Source organism: Mytilus californianus, unplaced genomic scaffold (genome assembly GCF_021869535.1).
Source record: "Mytilus californianus isolate M0D057914Y unplaced genomic scaffold, xbMytCali1.0.p SCAF_9, whole genome shotgun sequence".
Taxonomy (NCBI): domain Eukaryota; kingdom Metazoa; phylum Mollusca; class Bivalvia; order Mytilida; family Mytilidae; genus Mytilus; species Mytilus californianus.
Window position 1 is genome coordinate 30,826,863 of NW_026262745.1, and position 26,523 is coordinate 30,853,385.

The 26,523-nt window shown below is 33.2% G+C and overlaps 2 protein-coding genes across 2 annotated transcripts in view; both read left to right on the top strand.

Moving 5' to 3' along the window:
- LOC127715973 (uncharacterized) overlaps positions 1 to 26,523 on the top strand; it is a 258,290-nt gene that overhangs the window by 92,895 nt on the left and 138,872 nt on the right. The window lies entirely within an intron of this gene.
- LOC127715976 (uncharacterized) lies at positions 1,613 to 7,420 on the top strand. The gene is made up of 4 exons (XM_052222079.1): positions 1,613 to 1,867; positions 3,523 to 3,547; positions 4,448 to 4,562; positions 6,727 to 7,420. The coding sequence occupies exons 1-4, from the start codon at positions 1,688 to 1,690 to the stop codon at positions 6,857 to 6,859; spliced, it is 453 nt and encodes a 150-aa protein (XP_052078039.1). The 5' UTR covers positions 1,613 to 1,687; the 3' UTR covers positions 6,860 to 7,420.

Sequence of the window (26,523 nt, forward strand, 5' to 3'; positions counted from 1 at the left end):
TTTCACAACGGTATTTTGTTTTAGTTACAAGGCGATACTGGTTGGATAGAATCAACACTGCAGAATTTTGCTGATTCATGCTTACAACAGGCTAGTAGAATGGAGAACTTAACAGTAACGAATAGCACAGCGTCAAACGGAGAGACAAAATCAATATTTAGTATAATTGCTGAATCAACATGTCCTGGAAATTGTTCTGAACGAGGAATTTGTGTAAATGGTAAATTATGTAGTCAAATATTCGATTGTTATGGTTCATAAGCATCAAATATATAAAATAGGTCAAATCAGCTCTCAAACAAATACCTAGCCAACAATCTGATTTCAATTTCAGTTACTGAAAGAATGTCAATTGTACATTGGAGAGACTTGAATCGTACCGATGTGTTTGATTTAAAAGAAAACAAATCTTGACACTCTAAACAATAATGGCACAACTATAATATCACAAAGACAACATGTACAAATATATAAATATAAGGCAAGAAATTACATAGGATTGCTGAATATAACGAACAGTTACATGTATGATGCTGATGATATCATTAGATGATACAAAATATTAGAATATACCCAAAAACAGCCTCGAAATTAAAAGGTTGTCCGGATATGGTAACATATCAAACCATCGGTTGAAACCTTGTGGATTTCAAAATGTGCAATACCTACACATTTTATTAATCTATAAAAGACCCAGTAAGACATTGCTGAAATTACAGTACTATTTATGCTTGAAATAATAATGAAAAAATAATCATGACTCCAATCAATTATTTGGACGTATACTACCTGATTTATTATGTAAACCCTACCTCCGGGTCTTAAACAGTTAAATTTGAAAATCAACAAAAATACTTGACTTTATATATCTTGTTGCAGCTGTTTGAATAAAAGGTTTATATTGGTTTTCACAGGAATATGTAATTGTACAACTGGTTATTATGGGCCATCGTGCTCCATGGACAAGTCTCATCCGCCTTCAATTGTAGCTGATGCGTTTGAAGGAAAATGTGACACACAAAAAAGACCATGTAAAAAATTCATAATTCCTGGAAGCGATTTTATAGATGAAACACTTACTTGCAGATTTTCGCAGTTTTCGGTATACATTTTTAGTATAAATTTTATTTATAAATATATATACTACGCTCGCATTAGTCTAGAGTCCTTGTCCATTTGGCTTCGAAATATAGATTTCGTCAGTCCAGTCTTTTACTTCAACGATTTCTCATATCAGACTGTATCGTTGCACAAGTATTAAAACTTTCATAAAATAAATATTTTCCACTATTTGTAGCATCCCCAATTCTAGACAATCCGATAAATGTAAAATTTGCTGGTTGGTCGTTTTCATAGACTTTATTTAGACTTTTAATTTTTTTTTATTCGAGCGTCACTGATGAGTCTTTTGTAGACAAAACGCGCTTAAGTCTTACAAACTTTAATGCCTGGTGTTTATGATTAGTTTATTTGTCGTACAAATGTGTATGCGGAGGTGAATTTATATTACTTATGACTTATGTTGCAGAACAACTTCATGCATAGCGTCTCTTGATTTTTGTTGTGATGGCAAAAGCATATATTTATAATTATATTTTTTTTCCATATGAAACAGAACGGGCCAAAAACTTCTTTTGTAACAGATGATATTTTTATACATCCTGGAACATACAGCAGTGCATTTCTGATGTACTGTGAACTGCCCACTTCTAGACGTAAAAAATCAGTCGAAAATACAGAAGATCTGATTGGATATAATATTTCAGTTTCTAATAATGGTGTAGATTTCACTGATGAACTTACGACGATTATCTATGACCCGCTATGTTATGAATGCAATATTACATCGATATCATGTGTTGAATTGGTAACTATTTATAGAAATTGCTATTATCGATGGACAATTTTTCACGAAACGTCTATTTAAATGAAATATAACATTATTTTAAATTGAACAAAACATTATTGTCAATGTGGATGAGCAGAACAATATGTACCTTAGAAAAACAGTTTTCTAATATAAGGGAATTTAAAGCATTTTACTTCTTAGAAGAGAGGCGAAGATACCAGAGGGAAATTCATACTCATGAGTCGAAAATACACTACCAACGCCATGGCTAAATAAGAAAAAGACCAACAGACAAACAAAAGTACAACAAGCACAACATAGAAAACTAAAGACTGAGCTACATGAACCCCGACAAAACTGGGGTGATCTCATGTACTCCGGAAAGCTAAGAAGATCCTGATCCACATGTGACACCCGTCGTGTTACTCCTGGTACTTTGATAAGTTAAATCAAATGATTAGGGGTGGGGGGAATCACAAAATAGCAGATTGGTAATAGATTCTTATCTAATCCCTAATCCTAAGACATCACCAAATTAATAAATCGTCAGTAAAGTAAATGTTCTAACCATGAAATTTTACCGACTTTGAAAATTTGAAATAGATGTATGTCATGACAAAGGATAGACGAGACTGTTACCGGTATAAACAACACAGACATTGAAAAAGTAAAAAAACACAAAGAATAACACTTAAAACTAAAGCAAAAGCTACATGAACCCCTTTAAAACAAAACTAGAGGTGATCTCAGGTGCTCTGGAAGGGTAAGCAGATATTGCTCCACATGTTGCACATTGCACAAAATAATATGTTGTCCCTATATAATTTCATCTACAACAAATCGAACATTAAAAATGTTCCTTCAGAGTTGGTCGACCAAATGTAGGACGGGAAAATCGTGCACGTCTGATAGGATCAATAATTTGATTAGTCATATGCCAACACCAATATCATGTCAGATTTGTTTTCATTTGAAGTGTAAATCGTAGTTAGGTGGAAAATGTTGGTATAGATATCGTCCACGAGGCATGGGGTTAAAAATAACTATTCCGACCTTAAATGACTGCCAAAAAAAAAGACGAAGATACTAAGTGGCAATTCAAAGACGAGCGAAAAACTGACAACGACACGATAAACCAAAGACGTTCAAAAGACAAAGACAAACAGGCTCACAACACACTTCATAAAAAACTAAAAATTGTGCAAAATGAACCCCGCAAGAAAAATGGAGGGTGTCTGATCTCAGGTATTCCAAAAGGGTAAGCAGATCGTGCTACACTAGTGGCACTCGTCGTAAGCTTGCTACTCATGATAAGTACTAATTCGGTGATGAGTCTCATTCGTCGAGGAACAGAGGACGGGAATGTGGTTAGAACTCAAACATATCCATGGTAATCTGTGACACAGATGTTATGTAATGATCAACCAACTCGTACGCGTAATGTCTTCAATTTTACCACTTATTCAAAATGCAAATATGTACATCCCACACAGTAAAAGTTAAGCAGAAGGGACGTAATTCTTATAAAATGCGCCAAGCTTATATAGAACGTTGTATGTTTTAAAACTTTTTTATTGATTGTCAAACTGTAAATATTTTAAAGGCGGTAATATTTTACTCATTTTCATTTCAAAAACCTGCTTAAAACAATTGAAACAAACCATATATTTTAGGACACCTGTCAAACAAAAACCGGGGGTAAGTACTTACTTTTTTAGAGTAATATTTCTTTTTTTTTTCTTATAATTTTGTTTGTTAAGATTTCGATAATTCAAGTGTCGGTTTGTATCTTGTTTAATGAATATATATTTATATCAATAAATAAAATTCAGAATTAAAAGAAAACTATTACTAGTAAGCACAAAGTCCTATTCTCACCGCCCATCATATATGGATATATCAACAAATTTGACAACTCGAAAAAAAAAAAAAATTGCCACGCGCACGTAGTCGGCCAGAAAATGCAATACAGGAAAAAAAGTATCCACGAAAATTAACTGGTTCACAATATGTATGTATCATGCACTGTACTAGACCGACACGCTACTTTGATTTTAAACCGGTTAGTTCATAAAGTAGCAGTTCGCAGTAAGACATATCATATAATTGTTGCTTATCTTTTCGTTGTTTTTATGTATTGTCTGCTTTTATTGGTCTTTGGTTGTTCACTCTCCTTTAAAACACACCATGAGCTCACAAGTATTTGGTCTTACTATTCAAGAGTACGACATGGAAAAGCAACACTTATCAATTTTCAGCTGTTTAGTTAAACCCTGCCAGGGATGGAATCAACGGGCTCCCAAACTCCATTCGGGCATGCTACAAAGATAATACTGCGGTCGGTAATATTTTTATTTGATGTTTGCTTTTCGAGCCGAAAATATTATTAATCAGCTGAGTCAACACATTCAGTCCGTATCATACAATATTTTTTTACGAAAAAAAAAATAACTGTATATTTTTACAAAATGCATTGTACCGAAGACCTCAGCGAGACTAGTGCAAGTTGTAATCTAAGTAAAGGTTCCAGTATATATTATGTTCATGAAAAATTATAGATATATTTTGAACTTGAAATTTCTTTTCTCTTTCTTTTAGAACCATCTGTGGAGTCCAAACTGAGTACTTGGGTTATCGTTTTGGTAGTATTAAGTTCAATTATTTTAGTGATTTCTATTGGATTTTACTGCGTCCGTAAGAACGTAAGATTAGGGTAAGTATGTTGTTCTTAAAATATATAACTAAGATGATGCTGAATCAAATAAACCTTTATTGAAAGGTATATTATGTACCTATTTGTTATTCGACTGATTTGTATTAAAAGAGGCGGGTTAAGTAACCACCAACATGTTCATGTGCCTTTCCCAAGGCAGGGATCTTGTTAGTGGTTATCTTATTGCTTATAACATACTTGTTTTGATGGAAAACTTCATTTTGATGGGAGGGATTCATTTACATTTTTGTTTTACTCGGGTTGATTTGTATTTTTTAGAAATACGGAAGTCTTTGTCTACTTCCGACCGTCAGTAAATCCTTTCCAAAGAGAAAGTCGGGCGTCCATTTTGCCATGCAGGATACATAAATTCGCATCCACGTCTGTTTAGAATGGTAACGTTTAAAGATTACATCTTTAAATTGAATGTCTCGCGAAGAGAGATCGCGATTTCTATAACGTGAAAGAACCATTGGAACATCTCTATGACTTGTTTCAAAGCAAATTTCTGCCCCTATCTAACACACCATTGTTTCCCAGGGCAGTTCAAATTTGCTGCACTTCTTCCATGGCGTCCCACTGGACCTTTTTTTCTATCTATTGTTAATAATTTCTCGTCCTGGATGTGCTTAAAATAGCTGCCTCTGGTCGTTAGGCAAGCAACAATCAACCAATTAGTAGTAAATGTGTGGTAACATGTATACCAATGTTAAATAAAAATGAGAATATCGAATGTATAACCATTTTGGGTGAAATCAGTAGCCATACATTATGGAATAACTGTGTCATAGACGAAAAAAGCATAACAAAAATGCCGAACTCAAAATCAAATTCAAAAAGGGGAAGTCCATAAAAACTGACAACATCAAACGCCATAAGTAAAAAACAACTGTTATACTCCTGACTTGGTATAGGCATTTATTTTTTATTATCATGACCATGGATTATCTTCCAACTGTCGTTACCACAATCTCGTCCTCTTTTCTTCGATTGTGACATCACCGAATGAGACTGATCATCGATGTGTACTATAGACATTTTTAACTGTCGTCTACACAGACAGTTACACCGACACCGATACAAAAATAGAGGGACCGTGTCAAAATGTAGAAATGTACTGAATGAATGACCTTGCAGAGATAAACATTTAAACTGTAATTTTTTTTAAGCAATTTTTTATTCGGAATCGGAGCTAGAAACATCGAATGCTCTCATTGGTTTTGAATTATTTTTAAAAGTTCTGAATTTTTTAATATTCGTTCATGAGTTGAATATTTTTTCGATATTGGAATTCTTTGATTTGTTTTTTTCTTTTTATTATATTGACAATGGGCTTTTTAATGTAAAAAAAAAGGTAGAAAATACAAGGAACTAAATTTGTGTACATCAACAATTCTTAGGATTTGTAAAGGACGCTTTGGTGACGGAAGTAGAAAATATGAATTTAAAAATAAAAAAATGCGAAAGTAGAATAAAAAGCAAAAATTACAAAAAACAAATAAATTTTGCTATAAGATGCACTACACATTCCTGTTTTTGTTTTAAAGTTCTACTAAGTGACAAAGCTCCCTCTTTTTTTTTACAAAGGACAATATTAAGATCGGTCAATAACCAGCAACAGTTTTTTTATTTAACAGAGCCAATAAAGTAGCAAATCATTCAAAATAAATATTTTATACAGTATTTAAAACATGTAAATTAGAAAAAAAATGTGCATGTGTTTGTTGTACACATTTAGATTACCCCTTCTCAAAAAGGTTATATGTCGTCATAGGCATTGGTGAAAGCGTCGGCATCGAATAGTTTTCGAAATTGTCTATTGGCAACATCACGGGAATACCTTGTGGAGCAGGATCTGCTTTACCTTCCGGAACATCTGAGATCATCTCAGTTTTTGGTGGGCTTCGTGTTTCTCCTTTATTATTTATTTTTTTTATTTTGTTGTAAACTTGTTTGTCTTTTTGTCGTCTTTCGTTTTTCGCCATGGCATTGTCAGTATCTCTTCGATTTATGAACTTTGAATGTCTCCTCGGTATCTTTCACCTCAATTTTATTTAAATGACTGTGTTGCAATTTAAATTTAAAGGTGTCTGCATTACTAAAAAATGTATTGCTTTATATCCTTTTTTTTAATATTGTCTTAACATTTTTTTTTCTGTTTCAGAAAGCAAGTCCCATATGTTACAGATTCAACTGTTGCATTGCCAAATAGATATGACCATGCACAATCGATACCACCAACAAAACATGACGACATTTTTCTCGCTACCCAGTCAAGAAATAACACAGAATTGTAAATTGAACCAGAAAAAGAACCAAATGTCATTTTGATACAAAACTTTTTTTTATAAATTCTTTTTATAAGCTTTGTTTAACCGAAGATATTATGTCATCAAATATTATAAATATGTTTGATTGCGTGATGCTATTTTGTTTCATCTCAAAACTCTTCAAAAATGAAAAAAGCATGTCTATCAGTCTGTTATGTTTTTATTTTGGGAGGCTTTTTTCTATAAAGTATTTATTCACTTTTTTATTATGTGTATTGTACGGTTTTAAGTAAGAAACTAAGGTTCGAACACCCTGAGGGAAACTTGACTTTAGGTAGATTATGCTATTCTTGTTTAGTCATACAGCTCCTTAAGTTTTCATGTGTTTGTATATCTTTGGCTGTCCCGATTTTTAGCTTCGAGTGCTTAATACTAAAAAAGGTGAATCCAGAAAAGCATCTTGGAAGCACAAAATCCAAAAAGTGTTTGTTACAGACCTTGTCTAGCACTAGATCGATACCACAGCTGGTGGTCCGATACGTAGATTATCAAAAGAACAGTAGTCAGTTTATTTTAATTTTTTTAGGGGGGAGGGGGGGGTCGATCATTCATTGTGAAAGTTAATCCTTTATAAAGTGTAAGACAGATTTGCACAAAAGATTTGTTTCATTGTATATTGCAAAACGATATAAATGTATAGAGATAGAGTATCACAGGGCAAGGCGATGCAAATACTGGTCTCCTTCTTGAAATTCTTTGCAAAACAAAACGTTCACAATATTCATACAAATAGAAGTAGCTTGCACATAATATTGTTACTGATGAATAGAATGTCGACATATCTCCAGAGCAATTTCAAAGTATACAGTTTTTGATCGGATAAGATACACTAAATTTATGAAGGGCCATTCTGGTCCCGATGCAATTGTGTACATGTTCGCTATAAAAGCGTGTTACAGTTGTTTACATACTTAATTAAGGCAACACGTTCCAGTTGGTTCGCGTACCCTAGACCAACGCGTTGCTGTTGGTTCACGTACCCAAGAATAACGCATACCAGTAAGTTCACGTAGTCTAGAGAAACGCGTTTTAGTTCATTCGCGATACAGTTACTAGAACAACGCGTTTGAACGATTATACGTTTGGAGTTGTTAACGTTAAAAACGATATCCCTTACATTTGTAATGAATTCGTCTGTTCTAGGAATTTCAAAACATGTTAACCAGTTAAATTTGCACTTTCTTCAAAATTTCAAATAGAGGACACAAACACGAGGCAATTTTTGAATGATATCAAATGAAAATTTAGTGCCTCTTTCAGAGAAGTATTGTATTCAGACGACAATAAAGTTTATCGAGAGGTTATAGGTATTTTTATGTGCCTTTATTATCAGACTATGTCCTGAACCATTGATTTGAATCAAATTTATGGCCAAACCTTGTAAAGATCCGTCTAAACTTTATTTAATTAAAGGTTTTTTATTAACACATTAGTATGATCTTTGAACATTATTTTTATTCAGTACTTACATTGATTTTTTTTTTATTCTTTGATACAAAGATTTGGTTTGGAAATTTGAATGTACTTTTTTTGGGGGGGTTATTTTTTTGTCGTTTGGGTTTTGATTGGTTTTTTTTTTTTTGACTTTTTTTTGTCGCTACTTGCGTTGATTTTGTTTTTAATATTTTGAATTTTAACATAATATATGTTGCTAAACTTATGGTCCTACATACTGTCGATACTACATGTATGTACTTATATTTTGGCATTGTACAAGGTTATGCTTTTCTGAGACTGTTTATGACGTCTTTCCACAGAATCCATTAGATGTGTACTGATTGATACTTTTGGCTTTGGCCTAGCTTTTAGGTTCTGCGAAATGTCTTAGGTTAGTACTTTGAGTCTTTTGTCTGTACAGTGGAGATCACTTCTAACCAAACTAACCTAACCAAAACCTAACTCATCAAATCTGTCAGAATCTGTCAGGAGAACTGTTCTAGGACAGTATGTAGAACTGTCATCCTGACACCTTTTAGACAGTTCTAGCTAGAACAGTTCTAACCTAGAACTGATTTGGTTAGTTCTACCTAGAACTGATTTAGACAGTTCTACCTAGAACTGATCCTGACAGTTCTACCCTAGAACAGTTTTAGACAGTTCTACCTAGAACTAACCAAATCTTTGATAAGTTCTACGACTAGAACAGTTCTACGACTAGTACAGTTCTGCGATTAGAACTGATTTGGTCAGTTCTACGGCTAGAATTGATTTAGTCAGTTCTATCCATAGAACAGTTTTAAGAACTCTTTGTCTTAAATATAAATAAGTCAAAATAATATAATATATATTAAAAAAAAATCAGTGACGTCATTTAGAACTGTTCTACAATCCTGACAGGTTTGGTCAGTTCTACGGCTAGAACTGATTAAGTCAGTTCTGCTGACAGTTTTACGGTTCGAACTGATTTGGTCAGTTCTGCTTACAGTTCTACGACTAGAACTGATTTGGACAGTCCTACCTAGAACAGTTTTAGAGAGTTCTACCCTAGAACTGATCCTGAACTGATTTGGTCAGTTCTACCTAGAACTGATTCTGACAGTTCTACTTAGATCAGTTCTAAGGTAGAACTGTTTTAGGACAGCTTAGAACAGTTCTATGACAGATTATTCTGACAGTTCTTATGAGAGGTTAGAAGTGATTTCCACTGTATGTTAGTTTTTTGTGTTTCGTGGCAATTTGATGAGTAAAGTCATTTCCAACTGCGTTTTTTCAGTTTGTTGCTGCGTTGTGATGTTACACCAGTCTCAGGTTAGGAGATGGACTGAGTCGTCACAAACATGTTTTATCCGGTCACGTTCAGTACATTCATCTACAAAAGTCAGGAGTCCGGTACCTGGATACTGTATGTGTTTTGTTCATTGTAAATGACCTTATGGTGACCCTTAGTTAATTACCTCCACGTCTTTGGACTTTTGTGAATAGTTGACCCTTTTACTATCCTACCACATCTCCTTACTTTTTATATCAATAAATGATTTATCATTTTTTTTAATTATTAAAGGTTTTTAAAACCAAATTACATGAAAACGTACATCGATATACTTTTGCATATTATAATTAAGTTCTATATGTCTTTTTTTTTAATCTTAATGAAATTTTTCGGTTATTTCCTCATTATTTATGATTTTTTTTATCGAATATGTATTTATTGTATGGACTATACAATTTGTACTAAATAGTAACAAGTAAAAATAATAACCCTTTTGTTAAATATTTATTAATTGAATATCAAATATTGTACGGAATCTTACCATTAGGACATTATTGGTATTTTCAAATAACTAATATGGCGCTTAGAGCAGGTCAAGGAAACATAATTGATAGTTGTCACTTTAGATATCACCTTAATATCGTTATTCCTATACTTGAATAAGACCCAACACTAAATGAGTATGTATCAGTAACAAATGTATGCATACATGCATTCAATGTATATATGTTTCTTGGTTTCGTGTCGCATCTACAACAGTAGATATTGGTTTTATACTAAAAGTCTATCGCTAAATTGTGTGTGCATGAATTTGATTTCTTGTGTTTTATTCTTAAACTTTTTGCTGTTAATTAATAAAGAATATGTACGTACATTTGTGTAGTTACTAAATTAAATTTTGAAAACAGTTACTGAACAGATTTTGTCAAGTGCACTTGTTTTTATTCTGTTTGTCATCGTGTTCTCTATTTTGTTAGTTTTTGATACAAATATTATAATTAGGATTTTCTTTTTCATTGGTATGTAGTGCTGCATTGTTTTTTTTTGGAAGTTGGTTTATATAATTATCATATGTCCAATTTGGTTTAAATCTGTTACGCATTATTGTGCATTGTTATCTATATCTGATGTCTAATTTGAGTCACATCTTTGCTGAATCCAGGGTTTCTTTGCGCTAAGAAACGACAGCAATTGTATTTTCTAGCATAAGCGACGTGGAACTAATGAATTAGTAAAAACTTATCACAGATACCAGGCTTATATTTTGGTACGTTAGACGGTTTTGTTCCATCAGTGGCAATCGAATCAAAGAATACATCGGGTATCCGTATCCAAAACCGCGGAGAGATCCGATTCCCGAGGGGTAATTATGCTTCGTTGGAAACGGATCCTGATTTTACCTAGTATACTCAACGTTACAAACTTTTCATTAATTTCTCCTCGGGATTCGGACCGGGATACCCGGTATGAAGAAGTATTATTAGATATGTATATGTTATGAGTGATTTGTTATAGCCTGGTGACCAGAGAAAGCATTTTAAAATGTAATCGTCTACACGACTTGTAGTATATAGCATTTAATTCGATATGCTGAGTACTTTAAAAATGTATTGGTCGTTAAATGAAAATATGGTGCCGTTTTTCGAAATCAACGATTTTTCACACAAATTCTCATTTAATTTGTTTTAATTTTTTTCTCAAAGACAAAAATGCAAAATTGGAAAAGCTTTTTCTTATTTAACTTTCATTTTTCAAGTTATCATGAAATAAATTGTCCTCAGAAACATAATAATGGTTTCCAAAACTGAAATGGCTTTAATTTTAATAAAGATGCTCTTTTTCAAATCATTCAGACAAAGGCCCAAAATCCATACCAAATTTACCAAAAGATATGAAAAATCTGTATTTTAAAGAGAAATATCTACATTTATAGGCCAGTAACATAACAGTTGGGAATTTGATTTTTGGTCTCTTGCCAAAGTTGCAACAATGATTAAAGGACTTTTTGATTAGGTAAATTAAACATCGCATGAAAAACTTTATTTAAATATGTGAATTAATCCTTCAATATCTTCTTTCAGAGTATGCATATGAACGTTTTCACATGATTCTTATTATAAGCACGGAACATAAATTCGTACATGTAGGGTTCTGCTAGACACAAACACAATGTTATACATTGTTATTTCCCTTTACTGGAACACACACGATCATGAAGAATGTCTGCTGACGTATTTCCTTCTAGGTAGTCGGCATTCAATGTAAATTTGATAGATCTCCATCCGTATTCCATACGTGAAGGTAGGTGTGGTTTTGCCAGATAAGAAACATGGTTTATTTTGATCAGTACGTAAGGAGAACAGAATGATATGCTGTCGAAATGCGCTTTTGAGGACGGCAATCTGACCAGACTTGTATTGCTTCTTGTAGCATGTTTCATCTTTAGTTCGGTAATGTCCTGGTGAGAGGATGCGTATTTTTTTTCTTAACATGATGCCTTGCAACTAACCGTCTAGAACATGATATGGTAGTAGTCTTGTCTAATTCAACACTGAATCTTTCAACACAAATTGTATAGCAGGTGTGCGTACTAGAATGATGTTGAAGACCATACTTGTTTGGACCTTGAGATGTATTGTGGTCTTTGTCGTCTTCTTGTTGTAAGTACCATCCATTTCTACATCTACATAATACTTCTTTACTTCAATATGTTGAAGAATACGAAAAGGCACATGTTGAGGTTTTTTTTAAAAATCTGAACATATTTACAATGAATTTCATTTTGGTATATAAATAGACAAAAACATGTTTTTGAGCTAGCAATATATATGTGATTTTGCACCACATTTAAAAGCTTCTAAGTCTGGGTTACTGGCTACTTAGTTTGGTAAGGAATTCCACAACCTTGTTGTTCAAGGGAGAGAATGGCTGTACAAATTTATGATCTGTTGATGGTACATACTAAGTATTGCTTGTTTGGGATAAATACTAGTCAAAGTTAAATTTTGTAGAGCATGGTGACTGACGCGAGACTTCTTTTAAGCTAACTGGGGCCCGAAGGGCCCCATGTGAGCTAATGCCATCACTTGGCGTCCGTCGTTGTCCTTCGTTTGTCGTCGTCGTCGTCGTAAACTATTTCAAGAATCTTCTCCTCTGAAACTACTGGGCCAAACACCTTCAAACTTTAACTCAATGTTTCTTAGGGTATCTTGTTTATAATTGTATCCGAAGTTTTGATCCATCAACAAACATGGCCGCCATGGCTAAAAATAGAACATAGGGGTCAAATGCAGTTTTTTTAGTATCGTAAAAACTAAAGCAGTTAGAGCAAAAGTGAAAAGAGTTAAAGTGATAAATGGGTCAAGATCTATCTGTTATGAAATTTTCAGACGAGTTCGACAATCCATTGTTAGGTTGCTGTTTATTTGTATTAAATTTTACTGTTTTTTGTTATTTTCTTTAATATTATAATAGATAGAGAGAAAGTATGGGAAAAATGTTCAGCTAAGTAAGATCTACAAATAAGTCAACATGATCAAAATAGTCAATTGACCCCTTGAGAAGTTATTGCCCTTTTTTTTACATTTTTTGTGAAAGTCTCGTTACTTTTTCAAAAATCTTCTTCTCTAAAACTACTTCGCCAAATACTTAAAAACTTTAATTGAATGTTCCTTATGGTATCTAGTTTATAGATTGTATTCGGGGATTTGATCAATTTAAAAACATGGCGGCAGTTCCTAAAAATAGAACACAGGGGTCAAATAAAGTTTTTTGGCTTTCATCTCAAAAACAAAAGCAGTAAGAGCAAAATTGACATAGGTAAAAGTGTTAAACAGGTTTAGATCTACCTATCAAGTAATCTTCAGACCAATAGGACAACTTATTGCTGGGTTACTGTCCAGAAATAGTTAATTTTTAGGAAATTTTACAGTTTTGGGTTATGTATTATCTTTAATATTATTATAGAAAGAGAGAAAGTGTAAATGACAAAATTGTTCAGCAAAGTAAGATCTACAAATAAGTCAAATGCCTGAAACTGAAATTACAGGTGAGCGATATCAGGCTCTCATGAGCCTCTTGTTTGTTGTAGTGTCGGCTAGCTTAGATGTTCAAGCATTGCCGTTACACTTTTTTGGTACTTGTATTAATTTGGTGTATACCTGGCTGGTCTTCTCTGATCATTTTAATTTAATGTACTTGTTGTTTCTGCCAGTGGTCCAAGACAACACTAGAATATACTCTAATTAGTCTGACATATTTTTTGCAAGCAAGTTATTTTGTTTTCGTGCTGTTGGAATTACATTACTTTTAATAAATCTTAACGATGCATTTGCTTTATTTGTGATGTTATGTTAAATGCCAGTTCCATGTCAGATCGTCTGTAATGGGAACGCCAAGATATTTATCTTTGTCTGTTGATTTTGATATGTGATCATGTAGTGTGTATGTAAAGATGATTGATTTTTGCATTAACCATTCTTGCTCCCATTGTTCCAGTTTATGTAAATCTGATAGAAGGGTGTGGCAGTCACTAAGAGATGATATTGTTAAATACACAATGATGTTGTCTGCAAAGAGGCGAACATTACTTTTGAGGTTGCCTGGCATATCATTAATGTAAATCAAGAAAAGACATTGACTAAAAACAGAACCTTGAGGAATGTCTGACAGTACAAAACAGCTATTTAATGAGCGACTGTCAACTACCACTTTTTGAGATCTGTTAAATAAATGCCTCTATCCAGTCTGATGCTTTATTGTTAATTCCCATGCGTTTAAGTTTAAGTCTTTGGTGGACCGCTTTACCGAATGCTTTGGAGAAGTCAATAACAACTACGTCAGTTTGTTTACCATTTTTCATATAATAACGTATTTCACGTGTGAATGTTAGTAGTAACTGTTGTGTTTAACAGCTAACTTTTGATCTGAACCCAAGCTGCAATGGGTAAAATAAATCATAATTATCTAGATATTTCATAATAGATGATACAAATTATGTGTTCTAAAGATTTACTAAGAATACAGGTCAGGGAGATGGGCTTATAATTTTCTGGTTTACATTTTGCTCCTTTTTTAATACGGGTGTAACCATCTTTTGGTACTGTGCCTGTATTTTCAGATTCTGGTGTATTTCACAAGTCAGATATTACAGGTGATATTTCATGGTGTACTTCTTTTAAAAATTGAGGTGATATTTTGTCTGGACCACTGCTTTTTTTTAGTAATTTAGATGTTCCTTCTGGAGTGATATTGATTTGAATCATTTCAAATTTGTGTTTTGTTGGTTTTAATATTTTCAGTTCACAAATGTTTGATAATTCTGAAGATTAAGGTGTGGTAAAATTAATGCTGAGTGAAACTGATTGTACAATTTCGTGTACTTATTTTATGTTACACATACAATAGACTGGTTCCCTGTCCTTTATTTTTTTGGCGCAAATACTCGTATGTTGCGAGGGTGAGAATCAGCCTACACATATCTGGTAATGTTAGTAAACTCTTAGCTGTCGTTGATTGCTATCTGTCATATTTGCGTTTTTATATAAAAATTCCAATCAGTGAAGAACGTATATAAATGTAAGCTATTATAGCCTATTATTGTCTAAAATTATCTCATTGACAATAATACCACATCTCATTACATATTTTAAAACAAAATAAGGCAAAGACAAGAGACAGAGACAGAAGGATACAAACTGTTATTTTCAAGTATGACACGTGGGATTCAAAAAACATATTTAAGTAAAACTTGAATTAAAATGTACACAAGGCAATAATAACAAAATGACTGAATATGTTCTGGGTTTAAAACAGGCTTATGAAAATGTAAGGGGTTAGCTAGTATAGTCTTCTTTGAACGCAGCATCTCCCACCTTTTCGAACTTTCTAAATTAAATAGTGACACACGAAAAGCTGGGACATACAATTCAAATTTATTCAGTAAATCAGTAATATTTACAATATCGATATACATTTTTTTGGATAACACAAACTGGAATATACGTAAAACTATAGTGAATGGCACCGTATAAATCAGGGGTTATATCGGATGCAACAAGAGACAGTGGAACATTCAAATGAAAGGGGGCGTACGTAGAGAGCGAATCCCCTACCCCGGCCTCTAACATAACTATATAATTATTTAGCATAAAATCGTCCAAAAATAAACTTTTTTTTCTGGAATTACGCCCCTGCTTTATAAAACTCTGGATCTGCCCACGGGAGGTAAAGTAGTTCCTTCTCTCCTAGTGCTATCGGTTGTGTTACTCATCACAACTTGAAATCCTTTCATAAAACGTGTTCGAAGTTTTATTTATTGTAGAACTGATTCGAATTTGAATTTTTCAACAAAGTTCTTACTGAAAAGCAATTAAAATAATTCAGGAAAAGCTACCATTTTCTTTATTACTCCAATAAATATTTCTTGGTTTTATAACTTGAGACTATTTTCCATTGTTTACAATAATTAAGCTGATTACACAAAATATTACTAAAGTATTCCTTAGTCATTTTCCATGATCTCATTGTGACGTGATCGCGCCTTAAATTAATGTGGTATGTCGTGGGTTCTAACTAGGTTAAATATTTATTATTGATATTTGCTGCTTTTTGCATGTTAATGTGAGAGCATATATATGGACCCTTTTTGCCAATCTAGGCTGATCTCATGTGCTTTATAGTTTTCTTCCATAATGCTTTAGGCGAAACTTTTAGGTGCATGAATCTAACATAAAAGGAACAGTGAAATAACAGAAAAGGACAAAGTTTATTCAATGCTAATAAATTGTCACCACTTACTTTTTGTCCTGTAACATATGACCTTGGCGGCAATATTTTCTTTTCTGTTTGTTTTCTGATATATTTTTTACTTATTTTGCTATTTGTTATAAGTTATTTTCAATTTGCTGTTTTTACTACATGTATCAATGTACCGCCCAAAGTCATATCGGACTAGCAAAAAAAGACGTAACATGACACGCCAGCGTTTTAGTGATTCTTGTGAAAAGTCTGCATTTATTATATAGTAAGCTCCACAAAGGAGGGGGGAACTGTAATGATATAGACCCCTTAACTTTCAATTGGGATCTATATAACAGTTTATATTAGTCTAAATCCAAATATGTATGGTTACTATGTATTTTATATCAAGTAAGGGTCGTTGCTAGGAACTTTTGACATGGCATTGACCTCTGATATTTTATCTTGTTACAAAAAAAAACCAATATTCGTTCTAAACATTTTTTTCTATTCGAGGTATGGATTATTGTAACCATTTCTGACAAAATCTAATAAAAAAAAAGACTCAAGGTCAAAAGTCAATGTCATTAATAACCATTTATCCTACCGTAGTCTATAATCGGTCATAATGTTGGTTCGTTCTGATTTTGTTATTGTACTTATCACACGGGAAAACTCCGCAATGACGTCACTACGCTAATACCAGCGTACAAAATTAGTGCAGAATACATGTTTTCTACTCTTCTAAATAAACAAACATTTCTAAAGATATGTTTTCATTGTTATTCTAAAGTATTGTACAAAAATGCCAATTTTCTAATGGCCGTTTCAAACCTGAATTCCGAATGCCTATAAACATTCCAGAACTTCAGAAATCCCCTCTTCCGGCCTCCATTGCTTTGTTTACATTCCATTTAGCGTCATCAATCTTAATGGCAGACCAAACAGGCCAAGCAAATCGTATTTTTAAGAATTTCAAAATGGCAAGCACCTTACCTCTTATGCGATTTTCCCGCGAAAAAAACCCATCCAAATCGAAAGAAAAACCTTGGGAAACAAACGATAATCATGCCATATTTTTGTTCAGGAATATAGAGTAGGTCAATAAAAAACAATATACATATATTTTTCATAAAAAAAAAATTGGTTCAATATAAAGAGATCGATATTCTGACCATAAGTAAATATTCATATAAAATTCCATTGATATCAAATTTCATGGCTAATAAAGAGATTTCCGATTGAATAAACCCCCAATTTATTGCAAACTATTTCAAAGCAATATCATACAAACAAATAATATAATTGCTTTGTACTAAAAAATCACCTAATTGACAGTAGAGCAATTTGATTGGATATAACGATTCAATGTGTCACGTGGTTTTGAAGCCATTTGAAATTGAATGTAAACAAACCGGGTCAGCTGCTGCAGTATGGAACAACATCGTACATTCAGTGACTGAGAAACAATTATGAGTAACCAAGCTTGACAATACACAGTAATAAAAAAACAAAGCTAAGTCTACAGAAAAATAAAATAAAAAATGGCCTTAAGTGCACGACTTACCACCATTGCGGGATACTTTTGGAGCAAACTTAAGGTTATAGAATGCGCAACATTTTTTAATTGATTTTTATCCTTTATCTGTCATAGTTTATGAGAAAATTTAAGAACAAGTTCAAAATTATTTTAAAAACTGACATAAAATTCACTTTTAGGTTTCACAAGCAGCCACCTTAGCAACAAGAATTCCAAACCATTAGTTATAAATTATTGCTAGGCATCAGTATGAGTCTACATTAATAACTTCAATGTAAATGGTTGTGGATGCAAACGTGTGTAATTAGTTCATGCAAAATGCCTATAATTTGCTTTCTTTAATACAATGAAAACTCCATTATGTTAATCAGTGTTGCAACCTTCTCCTCTTTTCATTAGAATATATATTTTTTCTTTTATCTAACTAATTAAATGTTATATTTAATTTAATGAACAAATGTTACAATATTCATTAAAATTGAAATGTATGCATGATGACTGCCTGAAAATGGTAGATTTTGAGCAAAAATTCAAGGGGTCACGGCAACAGGGACATAAACAATTTTTTTGTCAATATACTTCTTATATGTTTGTCGATAGCTACCAACAAACAAAATTTCAAAAAAATGCCGCAACTTGGTTGGTGGTTACAGAGAATTGCTATTAATTATTCTTTTATTTATTGATGTTTCAGTTTACATTATTTCACTAATCACAGAATTTTGATTGATTGATTGTTGGTGTTTTAACGCCACTTTTAAGCGCCACTTTTGGGCTATTTCGTGGCGGTCAGTTTTAATGGTTGGAGGAAGCCGGACTGCCCGGAGAAAACCACCGACCTTCGATAGGAAAACTGATAATCCTATAGTCAATTAAGATTGGAGTCGAGTGAACCTGCACGAGCGAGGTTCGAACTCACAACCTCAGTATTGACTGACTATTGATTACAGTAGTAGAACTACTTAGACCACTTGGCCACCGAGGCCCCACCAGAATTTTGAATAGATAGGTTCTTGGTTCTATGTTTATGGAAGCATTAACCATTTTTTTTTTTTACTTTCATTTTTAAATATTAAAAGACGTAGACGGCTTGCAGAAAACCAATAGTTCCTTTTTATAATTGATTAAGTAAACGCGGACTTCGAAGAAGACACCCATTTTGAGGGCCTCAGGGAAGATTAGTTTATTGTAACTATCTGTGTTTACCCTCTATAAATAAAAATTATTATTATTATTATTATTATTATTATTATTATTATTATTGATTTGCTTGTTTGAAACAATATCAAATATTAACATACAATGTTTTTTAATCATAATAATCGATCATAGTCTCTTACAACACTTCATCGAACGCAAGTCATCTGATGAATATTACTGACGGCTCATGAATATTATTGAAGGCTGGCCCCAAGCCTTGTGGCAAACATTTGCAGCAAACTAGCAGCAAACTTGCCGCAACCATTTTATAATGCAAATGAAGGTTGCGGCAAGCTTGCATCAAATATAATTATGCAAACTAAATTTGCTGCAGGTACTACACATATACCAATGTCATGTGTGTAGACACATTCAATTTATCTCTTTCAAATTACACATCAAATTTTAAAAAAGAACTTCCTGTCTATATACAAACAGTCATTGAAAGAATACTTGCCAACTTATCTGAGATTTAAGGAAATACATACATGTGTATTTCATTTTTGAAAAGGGGCGGAGGTCATTCTCAAATGATATCATATATTGGTATTAAGAAATAAAAAAGGAAAAATCTCAAATGTGTATTGAGCATAAAGCTAGGTAATACTTGCGTTACAGAATTGAAATAAACTTTATTAAACAGTATACATTTAATCAGTTACAAAATTCAAACTTATAATAGCTAGAGTATTTCAAACACATAGTTGTTAACTTAATTATGTATGATGGTGACATTAATTATTTTATTAAATCAACAGTTCTATGAATTTATAATTTGTACTTACAAAATTACGTATTGAATATCCTATATCATTGAATCCCATGTTTTTCTAAATCAAATTACAAAATATATATAATAATAACAGCAGAAAAGCAATGAAATTATTGAATCCCATGTAATTCTGCACATTTTGGTTATATACACGACACTGTAGGTGTAAGGAGAGGCGGCGGCGAATTTGCAAATGAGTGTTTTGCAAATTAAAAGTGTCCAGTGTTAATAATTTGTACTTACAAAATTACGTATTGAATATCCTATATCATTGAACCAAAATGCCTCCTTGATCTCTTATATGATCTTATATGTATTATTTATCAAACACAATTAACATGACCTAGCCCACAATTTCAAATTGCTAGCTTCCAGGAAGTGCCAACTAGGCATGCCCAGTCAATATTGTGTAATTCTTGCAATGTTCTGGCAAACATATTTTATGGTCAAAGTTTTCTTCAATCTTGATGCAAACATATAGAATGGTCAAAAATTTCTGCAATCTTGCGGCAAGCATTCTTTATTATCTTAACTTTCTTGCAATGCTTCTGCAAACTTGCCGCAAGCTTGCAGCAAAAAGCTGCAATGTTTGCGGAAAGTTTGCTGCTAGCGGCAAACACCTGCAAACACTATTTTCTGTTTTCCTGCAAACTTTTTTGTTTGCCGCAAACTTGCAGCAAGTCTGCTGCAAATTTGCGGAAACATTTCAGTTCTATAAAGGGGCCTCATGAATATCAATGCCGGTTGTTGTCGACGGCTAGCCTCGCAGTAGTGTTGCTGTTTCATTGACGTAATTATGTAAACACACATATCCTTTATTTATATTTAACTGTCAGTTTAATCTTCACAATCGGAACCTTAACAACCTAGAGAGATCTACGCTAAAAGCTGTACAACTAATTTTAACCTTAGATTTGTCATATATTATAAAGATTATCTTGTGATAAAATTATATTTATCGATATTCAAAGTTCTGTGATGATTTAGACTGTCAACCATCAGCTGTGTTCAAGTGGAAAGTCAACTTTTTCTACCCAAATTAAAAGAAACATCTATTGATTTTCAATTTTGAGACAATTTCATTTTAGATATTTGGTTTGAACGATGGATATTGACCGCTTTTTTTTTTTACTCATCGATTAAATTATATATCTTTAAAATACGTTTATTTCGTAAAACTAAACGTTGTATAACATATTCGATCTAGCCAACTGGAAATGGAAATACAAAAAAAGATACACCCGATCCAATGAGCATTCAACGAACCCAGTATAAACGTTTTAAGTAAAACCCTAGCTAAATAAATTATGCTAAACAAAGATCATATCACGATACGGAACATATATAAATTATACTGAAATTAACAAATGCATTTAAATGCTGATTACATTTGATGTGGAATTTTCTATCAAGCTGGTAGTTTTTTTTTTATTATTATTACCATTAAATATATAAAATATATCTTTAGATTACGTTTATTTTGTAAAACTCCACGGTGTATGACATATTCGATCTAGCCAACTCATGCAAGTTTTGTGTTTTTAAATTGTATAATAAAAATCATCGCATTGTTCTTAATTAACCATCAACAATCATGATGCAACAGTTTGATCGAATCATAAATAATGCATCAATTTCAAGATCTCCTTCTGCTATCTGTTCGACATTTAGTTCTTGTTTCAAGTTTACTATTCCAAACTAGGACATATCACAAACATAATGTCAAAATAAGAAGATCTGATATAATTGCCAACGAGATAACTATCCACCCTGACTCAAGGACGAGGATGTAACCAAACAACTAAAGGTAACCCTATGGCCTTTAACAATGAGCAAAACCCATACCTGTTAGTATGGTAAGATTATGGTTTTGTTTTCTTATTATTTTCCATTCTCAGCGAAGTTTACTGATCTAAGCTGATATAAAATGTACATCTGGGGAGGGGCACTTGAGAAGGCATATACTAAAGATAAAAAATACTCTAAAATAAAAATTAGGAGATGTGGTATGATTGTCAATGAGACAGCTATCAATCAGAGTTCGAATGACGTGAAGGTAAGCACTAATAAGTCATTATAATACTACTTTCGACAATGAGAATAACCAATAAACTAAGTATAGTCAGATATAAAAGGCCCCGACAAGAACAATGCAAAACAATTCAATCGAGAAAACTAACGGCCTAATTTATAACAATATATTTTCCAAAAAAACATTTATGACAGATAAGGACCAACGACTACCACTGAATTACCAGCTCCTGACTTGAGACAGGTACATTAAGAATGTTTCGGGATTAAGCATGTTTGTGAGCGCTCACCTCCCCTTACCTGAGGCAATGGTATAACAGCACATGTCAACGTTAAAACAAACTGTAAAAATTATTATTAATTATCAATTTAATCAGAATGTGCACATTTCTAAAATGACTGCCTCTTTGACAAAAAGCGGCTTCTAATAGTCGTGTTGACTTTCACCTAAAGAAAATTGATATTTTTCCAAAACGGTCATCATATCAGTCATATTACTATGGAAACGATTAGATATATCCTCGAAGTGATAGTTCCCCAAATGGTGACTAGGGAATATAAGTATTGTCACTCTTGGTCTTCTTCAGACCGGTATTAAAACAGTTGCAGATGTGGGACGTCCGTTTGGCTGTGCGAGATTTACAAGTTGGCAGTCACGTCCTGTCAGAATGAGACATGAAATTCGATGCCTCATGTAGAGAGAGTGTGACGTTCACTGCACGCTTAGAACACTTGCAACAATTCTTTGAGGGGTCCATAGGTGGCCTGTTGCTAGCCTAAATTTCTTTCCCTTTCCACAATACCCTCAATTTCCAGTGGCAGTCCAAATTTCCCCGACCCCATCCTGGCCTACCTCTATTAAGGACTTACCTATTGTTCTAGTTGTTAACTTGTTCTCGTCCTGAACACGCATGAAATATTTGCCACTGGGCGTTAAGCATCCAACAACCGATCGAGCAATAGAAGTGATCGTCAGTTGTGTTCAAATTCATTGAAATAGGCAACAGTTACATTTTTGATGCAATAGTGATTTTTTTATGGTGTTTAACTGGACTATGTCCTATAGGAAAGATTCAGATATAGTCGTTCCATATGGCGAATCAATAGAACTAACTGAAAGTCTTAAATCAAATTTCACATCGAACACACCTAATTTTGAGAAGAAAACGAAATTGATTGCTTCTGTCATTAGCAACTGTTATGACGATGCAAGAAGATACAATGAGATAAAAGAAATACAGAAAATTGTGTCCATAGATCAATACGGTGAATGTGGATATTTATCTTGTCCCTACAGTGATACTTGTGTACATATTTTGAGTCAGTACAAATTTAAAATCGCATTTGAAAACAGTCATTGTCGGGACTATGTGTCAGAGAAATTTTGGGGTCCTCTTTACACAAACTCGATTTCGATTGTTGCCTGGCGACGAAATCAGGTAATACGGGCTCCTCCTAATTCTTACATAAACGTGTATGATTTCAAAACAATGAACGATGCTGGAGAGTACTTAATCAAAGTTAGTAAGAATAAAACTTTATATTACTCATATTTTAAATGGAAGGGCAAATTCAGGGTAAATCATTCAAGTTTACGGATATATTTTCGCTCTTTATGTGAGAAGGTGAAGTCACCAAAAGGATTCCAATCTAAAGTTATGAAAAATGTCTGGGATTGGGTTCAAGATGATACATGTGCCATGTGGTCTGTAAGTATACAATATGGAATACGTACCTGCAAAACGAGACTTGTCTTAAGTGATCGATTAGTATAGACCAAGCATACGAGATTTGTATAATTTGATCGATTAGTATAGACCAATCTAAAGTGACTTGTAATCTATTAGTATTATAGACAAATCAAACGAGACTTGTATAAAGTGATCGATTAGTATAGACCAATCTAACGAGACTAGTAATCGATTAGTATTATAGACAAATCAAATGAGACTTGTATAAAGTGATCGATTAGTATGGATAAATCAAAAGAGACTTGCAATCGATTAATATTATAGACCAATCAAACGAGACTGGTATAAAGTGATCGATTAGTATAGACCAATTTAAAGAGACTAGTAATCGATTAGTATTATGGACCAATCATTCATTTCCTTATCCATATTAACGTTTCATTACAAGTAAGACCAGTTTCATCTAATTAACCTCTTATTGTGGGTTGGATGTTCTTTTACTTGTTTAATCGCGAGAGTAGCCTTCTCTGGAAAACCTGAACGATGAATTCGAGGCTAAGTGTGAACGAAATTGCATGCCCGTCATCACATATCTGACAAATGGTTCGAACATCAGCATTTAGTTCAAACCAAGCTTTATTCGAACACCAGCATTGCGCTTAAACCACGAATGGAAGTTTATGAAAATAACACATACATTTAGTTCGTCCGAAGCGCTTTTCTGGATTTACCTTCATCAGGTACACTCAAACACAAAAATCTGAAAGCCAAAGAGGTATAAGTATTTGAACATGTGAGGACCTATACGTCCAAAAGGTCATGTGTTCAAAAACTTTGAATAAATGAGACGAAAATGATTTAGGCACAGTTGATGCTACTAATCATTACTTGGTAATATGTTGTTTTGCAGAGTCCTACAAATTAGACATCAAAAATAATAAGTTTGTAACAAATTTTGAAACAAAATTTATCACAAAATAACAATTGCAAAGAAATGCAGTGCCACAATAACAGCTAGGTTTTGTACCATTTCACGCGAAAGTAATTCTTTATTGTTATTTATTATATTGGTCATGTATTTTGTGTAACAAGGAGAGAGAAAAAGAATCCACACGAGACTCAACTTGGAATCTACTGAACTGTGTTGTAATAAATATCTATGTGTTCTTTTGAACCTCTTGCGGCGGATAAATTTAAGGCAAGAACTGACCAAATAATGTATTTCCTGTAGTTTTAAGTCGATCTTTCCAAATGTGTTCATTTCGTGTCGGCGTCCAGAAACGGTATACGACATTCATTGAATTTCGTTGGTTTGTAGAATGACTTGTTTTAGCAAATTGGTCACATGCCGTTGCAAATTTCCTAACAAAATTGTTTGGTTGTTTAATCTCGACACATTTCCAGTAGCAACATGGAAAGACTTCTAATAGAGGATACATGTACGTGCAGCCCGGTGCCTTACACACCCATTGGAACAGATAACGCTACTATAGTATCTAACTTAATCGAGTAGCCACAGTCTGTTCTCTTACTTTGTGATAATTTTGTCGATATTTCATTTACTTATGTGTGTTTGCTCCTTTGAATCTTTTCGCCTTTTTGCAATTAGATGACCACATCCAATGTTGGATTTAATATTCTTGTAAGTTCTCTATTTTATGTTTTCGATCATAAGGTCGATTTTGTAAGAGGATTTTAATTTAGATTTGTGTTTCTTGTACTATATTTTTTGCAACAAATGTTAAAGCCTTATCCACACTAGTAACTTCCAGTGCTTGCAGCTATATACAACGAAAGCGTTCGATGAAACAGTTTTGACGGAAGGAAACAATAAATGACTGTTGACACTGAGTCGATTTTTTGATAGTTTGCATAGCTATATACCTTATGTGCAAATTTTAAATAGTTATCAAAAACTCTAATTTTCTTGGGCAAAATACGGGTCTTGTCGTCCCCATTCAGAATGTTTTAGTCATTGTTTTATCATAAATTGCACAGTCCTTAGTATCACTGTTAAACTCACTGTACATCAATGAAGGGTGTGTCAGTTTGTCAAAATCTAGACTGGTACCCGGCTGTTATTTTGACAAGTTCGACAATACCTGTTTGTGTTTTCTGAAGGGATACTGAATATTTTTACGGAAGGAACTAACCTAGACAATATAACACAGTACTTAATATCATCTGCCCTGTACAGCTGTATAACCAGCCAGTCCATGTTTTTATTTGATATCAAACATTAGCATAACCAAATCTCTACAGCTCAGACGGCATTGGTAAATCTGTCGAATTCATACTAGTATTAACACTTACGAGGGTCTGGAAGCTTAAGGTGATGGGTCTCCATTTCTATAACATATTAAGCAATAATTTGTCTCTATTCTTTATCTATTTTACCCATTACTCTTTGTACTTTATATTTAACCACACCATTTTTCTCTCTTTTTATTTTTTTTTTTTGCCTGTTTTCTCTATTCTTTATTTTTTTTTCAATCTTTCTGTAGTATGGGCCCATTTGTATCTATTCTGAAAACTCCATCTAAACCCTCATACATGTATAAGCATGTGCATGAGAGTTTGCATGTGTACCACACTGTTGTATAACCCGCCTCTGTACCATACGTCACAACTCGGCCGAGAGTAGCGGATTCACCCGAGGATTGCCGATTGGCCTCTGTATATCAATTAAAGGGTAATTCTGTCTGTATCACATTTCCGGGTATATTCACACGATGTAACTAGAGAACTTGTTATTAATTATGCCATTTTATTTTCAGATATCTAGTATGATCAAGCGAAGATTGGATCGTTTGATGTTCAACTTGAACTTATCATAAAAATATAGAATAAATATTTCAGAATAGAGGAACAATCTGCATTTGCATAACTTGTTAAATTATTTATTGGGTTTGAATAAAGACTCATTTTCAATTGATAAGAAAATAATTC

Bases quoted from the DNA above. Each gene is read 5' to 3' on its own strand.
- LOC127715976 (XM_052222079.1), top strand. From the start codon at position 1,688: ATGTACTGTGAACTGCCCACTTCTAGACGTAAAAAATCAGTCGAAAAT. The intron at 3,548-4,447 runs GTAAGTACTTAC...TCTTTCTTTTAG, and splicing joins CTGTCAAACAAAAACCGGGG to AACCATCTGTGGAGTCCAAA. The intron at 4,563-6,726 runs GTAAGTATGTTG...TTTCTGTTTCAG, and splicing joins CGTAAGAACGTAAGATTAGG to AAAGCAAGTCCCATATGTTA.